The sequence below is a fragment of the Malus domestica genome, chromosome 07 (assembly GCF_042453785.1).
Source record: "Malus domestica chromosome 07, GDT2T_hap1".
NCBI classification, from domain to species: domain Eukaryota; kingdom Viridiplantae; phylum Streptophyta; class Magnoliopsida; order Rosales; family Rosaceae; genus Malus; species Malus domestica.
This window is the reverse complement of record NC_091667.1, coordinates 27,118,247-27,124,224: the sequence shown is the minus strand read 5'-3', so window position 1 is coordinate 27,124,224 and position 5,978 is coordinate 27,118,247. Positions and strand designations below refer to the sequence as shown.

The 5,978-nt window shown below is 35.2% G+C and overlaps 1 protein-coding gene across 1 annotated transcript; it reads left to right on the top strand.

Moving 5' to 3' along the window:
• The first annotated feature begins 4,111 nt into the window (after positions 1 to 4,111).
• LOC139197799 (uncharacterized) lies at positions 4,112 to 5,369 on the top strand. The gene is made up of 2 exons (XM_070825770.1): positions 4,112 to 4,181; positions 4,936 to 5,369. The coding sequence occupies exons 1-2, from the start codon at positions 4,112 to 4,114 to the stop codon at positions 5,367 to 5,369; spliced, it is 504 nt and encodes a 167-aa protein (XP_070681871.1).
• The last annotated feature ends 609 nt before the right edge of the window (positions 5,370 to 5,978 follow it).

The following is a 5,978-nucleotide window of genomic DNA, read 5'->3' as shown; positions in this document are numbered from 1 at the left end:
AACTAGCCTTTCACCCTTCTATTTCATCAAAATCGTTTTTGTTAAAGTTTGTTTTCAAAGTTTATGTTTTAAATTTCAATTTTCGTCATAACCAAACCCCTTACTTTTAAGTCTTGTTTTTAGAGTCAAAACTTGTTTCTTTTAAGTCTTTTGAGTCTTTGAAGTCCTATTTTCGTCCAAGTCACTTGTTAGGTCTAGAATTGAGTCTTTTTGGTTGTTATTTGTTGTTTTGAGTGTTTTGAGTTAGTTTTGAGTCTATAGAGTCTAGTTTAGTGTTTTTGAGTCTTATTTGTGTTGATTAGCATCCCTAGTTAATCCCCGGTCTAGAACGATCCCTACTTGCATCATTACTACAATTGTCATCAATAGGTTTAATTTGTGTGTCAACATAATTTTCACATCACTTCAATCACTAGTGAGGATAATATGTAAAGAGATAGAGATAGAGAAGCAAACACAAGATGTACGTGGTTCACCCTAAGTTTGGCTACGTCCACTGAGTAGATGAGTTCTCATTAATAGTGAAGGGTTTACACAATATATAGGTTCAAGCATAATCATCATTAGTGAGTACTAATGACTAGTTTAAGTACAATAGTGACATTAGGAATTAACTGTAGGAGAATGGTCTTCTTTTATAGTTGAGAAGAGTCTCCAGCTTTTGTCTGCGGTCGATATGGGACTCTATGAACTTTATTCTGACGTTGACATGTGTCGTGCTGTGATTGGCCTCCCGATTGGAGAGAAACTCTTGTGCTTCGGCAAGGGTGCCTCAACATGAGCCCCTTAGTGGATCCTTGGATGTATGAAATTGACTGGTGCTTAGTAATTTCGGGATTGGTCGAGTATGATACAAACACAATACATGTGAATGCTACTGAATGCTTTGAATCATCTGCTCCGTATATTTTGAACAGCGAACGAATGCATCATATAAATACATTGAAAAACAGTTGGCTGGACATTTAATGTACACCATTAAATTGAGAAAGATCAACCAAACATAAGTCAACATTCTAAGATGTTGGTTGGTCACTCCTTCCCCGCAAGTTAAGCAAGACTAATTTTAAACATACGATGTCAACTTTTAATCAGATTATTCTGTCACAATGCGTTGCATGTCATGTGACAAGAACTGTCTTCAATCGCATAGCCACACCAAAGGCTACGGTGGGCTGTAGCCCAGGGAAAGTTTGTGGCAATATGTATATGTATTTTACTGCATAGTCTAATAAAATAGACAGAAAAAAAACATCAAGAAGAATGATTTTTTAATGAAACTAGCCTAGCGAATATTACCGCAACTAGAAATATAAAAATTATCATGGAAATTGTGATACCATTTTGTTCAAGATTATTCTGCTTTGATTCAGTGGGCTTTATATTAGTTTCAATCAATTTTTTTTCTTTTCAAGATTGCCTTTACATCGTTTTGCTTTGTGCTAGTTGTGTGATTGTAATTGAGATGTCAAGTATTTTATCTTCTTCTTGTGTTTGCATCTAAATATATGTAAATTTGACGATTCATTGTAATTTTTGTGGTATGCAAATGCAAAGCTTATTTAGTTCATGCCAATCAAATTTTAAGTATGCAAATACAAAAGTTAAATTTAAGTTTGTGCATACAATATGTATGTAGCAAAAAAAAAAATCATTTGATTTTAGGGTAATTTTTTTAGCTAGCCCACCTATAAAAAAAATTTCTGGCTCCGTCCTTGACCGTCTCTTATAAGTTTTTCTTAAAGAATATGAGACTAAACATTGAAAATGTCTTTATTTTGAGATATACTTTGGGTGGTATTTTATTAGTTGTATGGCTAAGGTGGTTTCAGACAAAGATGTCACTAGCTTGTTACGTACAAAAATTTCTCAGTTCTATGGTCCCTCCGTCTCATCATGTACGCAAAGAAGAAACCAACCTTATTTAGAAAAGTCGTACAAATTTGGAATATGATTATGTGGTCATGTATAAATCTCTTATATTACTTTAACCTTCCTTTCCCTTAAGAATGCTCTCAACAAACCATCTCCATCGCTCCCACGTGGACTCATCCCCCCTATACCACTACTGTCCGCTGACCCTTTGCCCTAATTTAACACGGAAATTAAGTGTGAAAGGTCGGAAATGGATTCTATCTGTCTCTCTTCTTTCTAATCTATCAAATCAAAAGATATGTACTGTTAAAATTTGATTTAACAGCTATAAACAGAGATTCATTTTAAAAGTTATAATAACTTTAGTCGTTTGATCAATTTTCAACAGTATAAATCCCTTAATTTGATGGATTAGAAGAAAGAGATCTGGATGAAATCCCTTTCTTGAAAAGTCGATCCTATTAGCTCATTTTCTGGCGTGACATTGTTAATTAATAGGAATATATATGATGATGAAAAATTGCGGTACGTCGGTTTTTTTGTTTTGTTTTGCACATCAATGTTTATACATTCTCCATCCTGATGTAGCAACTATCTCATACATAACTGAAATAGGTAAGTAAGAGAGAGAGGAGAGAGAGAGAGAGAGAGAGAGATGGGAGATTCTTCTGCATCATACATACACATGGTAACTGAGATAATATATTTATAGAACCTTGAAATTCTTATATTTTTTTTCGTTAAACGATAGATTTTATTCAATCAAGTTTAATTCATAAGTTCACATCCTCAGTAAGAATATTAAAAAGAAAATCGGACCAATACAATCCCAAATAAAAGTTTTCCCCTACAATTTGCATGAAAGCTGCAACAACGTGTGATGCTTTGTTGGTTTCTCGATGAGAAAACACGAACTCCACAGATTCCATACCACTTGCAAGGTGCCATATATTGTGCTTGTGCAAAATACCTTCCAGTTGCGCATCAATAACCATTCTTCGATTAGTCATACGAAGCTCCTGAGCATCTGACTCGATAATTACCTTTGTAAATCCTTCTCTCCTGTAGCCCCTTGAAATTCTTATATTTTAATATATATATATATATTGTTTAATTATTTATTTAAGGCTTTTTAGTCAAAATGGTCCCTGAGATTTGCATAACACATTACTTTGGTCTCTGAGATTGAAAATCAAGAGAAATTATCCTTGAGATTGTCCACCATCTATTATTTTGGTCATTCCGTTAAAAACTCTGTTAAGTGTCCTGAAGTTCTTGGCCGAAAGTTTAGGCAATTTTCAAAGCTTCGTAACTCAATCGTTTCTTAACCAAATTCGATCCATAATATATCAAAATGAAGATAGGAAAGTGTATAATAAGATTATACCTATTTGGAAGCCCAATGGTTGCCGGATATGACCAGAAAACGGTCTGAAAGGTGATTGGTCCGCAGGAAAAACTGGAAAACTTGCTGGAAACTAGGTAAAATTTAAACGTTCATAACTTCTTCAATACTCAACCAAATTAAGTGATTAAAAACCAAAATCATACTTCTCAATGAGACGAAGAGAATGGTACCTTTCCCAATGACTAATTTACCGTGGTTTGGCCTGAAAATGGCTCGAAAGTGGCTAACTCGAGACCAAGATAGCCACTGTCTAGCCATTTTTAGGCAAAACCATCAAGATTTAGCCGTCGAGAAGTTACCATTCTCTTCTTTTTGTCGAGCAGTATGATTTTCATTTTTGAATCACTCGATTTCGTTGAGTATTGAAGTAGTTATGAACATTTAAAAGCTAGTTTCCGGTGAGTTTTCCAGTTTTCCTGCGGACCAGTCACCTTTCAGTCTATTTTCCGGCCATATAATCTTGTTCTACACTTTCCTATCTTTATTTTGATATATTATGGGTCGACTTTGGTTAAGAAACGATTGAGTTACGAAGCTTTGAAAATTGCCCAAACTTTCAGCCAAGAGCTCCGGGACACTTAACGGAGTTTTTAACGGAAGGACCAAAATAATGGATGGTGGACAATCTCAGGACCATTTCTATTTATTTGCAATCTTAGGGACCAAAATGATGTGTTATGCAAATCTCATAGACCATTTTAGCTAGAAAGCATTTAGTTAATTATAATATTATTCATAGTTTTCTACTTTTGATATTGATATATTGGTGACTATACTATACCTAATTGAATAGGTGTTCCACTTGATACCGAAGTGTGTATCTTCCACATGACTAAGGAAGAGTGCATGGAAGCCCTTTCTAAACATGCAAATATCAAACATGTCATCACCTCCACTGGTACGTATATACGATCGATCCCTTTTTAATTAATTTTTTTTCTTATTGTTTCTTAAAGCCCGTCGCATGCATGCAAATACAACGATCCAATACCATGCACGCAAGTGCGTAGCTTAATTATTAGTCCCCATAAATATCCAAATTCAACGATTTCTTTTTGCTGCAGCATGGAATGAATAATAGAAAGAGAACAAGGAATTCCTCAAGGCTTATTGTCAACAATAGCTGCTAGACATTATTGGTATATACAATAGACTTGTAATTATTCCTCTAGCTAGTCATCACTACTTTACTTTATAACTAGTCATCATTACTTTACTTTATAGCTAGTCATCATTACTTTACTTTGCTTTCCTTTTCTCCTTATTTTCCTCTTCAGTGTTTTCCTCATGTAATCATCATTTGGCTTGTCCACTTGTTAGGACTAGTTGTGTAGTTTTTGGTCCTCTATAAGAGAGGACTTCCCTCTTGTAAACAAATGATAATGAAGTATATTACAATTTCTGATATGGTATCAGAGCAATCGATCATGACTGACTCTTGAACCTCAAAAACAGAAAAAAGCTTCTGCCATATCATATCTCAATTATCATATCAGTTTTATTTTTATTTCAACTTCATTGATCTTAAGCCTATACAATAGCTAGTGATGATGAAGTATCAGACCCACCAATTCAGTCCTTCACACCAGGTGAATCAAACTCTACCACACAAGTGGTCACCATTCAAAATGATAATTCCAATTTCTTTGCAGGAATTAAACTTGATGAGAACAACTATTCTCTATGGCAACAAGTCATAGAGATGAAAATTGCTGGTCGAGAAAAACATGGGCATCTTTCCGGTGATACCAAGCAACCTGCAATCACAGACCCATTGTATAACAAGTGGCGAGCTGAAAATTGCCAAGTCAAAAGTTGGTTATTTGATGCTATGACACCTAATCAGATGAAACGGTTCATCTGTTACGACATAGTCATGCAGGTATGGGATGCCATAAAAAAGACTTACTTAGATGGCTTTAATGAAGCAAAAATTTATGATCTTCATAAAAGGTCATTTACCATGAAACAAAATGGAGCTCCTATTGCTAACTATTACAGCAATCTCATCGAGATTTTTCAAGAACTTGATCAACTTAGTCCTACTAACAGGAAGGACCCATATGATATCTTATCAAGGCAGTAAGAAATTGAGCGACTTCGAGTCTATATTTTTCTTGCCGGATTAGACAACAAGTTTGATCAAATTCGTGGTGAGATTTTGAGGATGGAGCCTAAACCTGGTCTTGAATAAGCATACTCTCATGTCAAATGTGAAAGCAATCGACAAGGAACCATGTCAGAAAGTGCCACCATGCCTGAAACTACTGTGTTTTTTACCACAAATTCTCGATCTCCATAAGGATATCAACTTCAAAACATAAACTCCTCAACAGCTGATCGATTTTGTAATCGACCACCTATGCAGTGCACCAAATGCGGATTGAAAAATCATACTATTCAAGATTGTTATGAGATTATTGGTTATCCAAAAGGATGGGTTCACAAAGGACGAAAGAAGGAATCCAGCAGAGTATCATTCACCACCTCTAAGTCTTCTCAAGATGTTAGCTCATCTGACCATGTCCCAAAAGCCTTGAACACATCAGGTATATCTAATTCTACATCCGGTAATACTTGTAATAAATCGTGGATTATTGATACAGGTGCCACAGATCACATGACATCTGATGCTAACATTCTTCACTCACTAAAAACAGCCAACCAGACATTCATTACCAGTGCCAATGGTTCA

What these genes read in the sequence shown, in the direction of transcription:
- LOC139197799 (XM_070825770.1), top strand. Translation starts at nt 4,112, where the DNA reads ATGACTAAGGAAGAGTGCATGGAAGCCCTTTCTAAACATGCAAATATC. An exon ending in ACATGTCATCACCTCCACTG is followed by an intron (nt 4,182 to 4,935) that starts GTACGTATATAC and finishes ATTTCTTTGCAG; the next exon opens with GAATTAAACTTGATGAGAAC.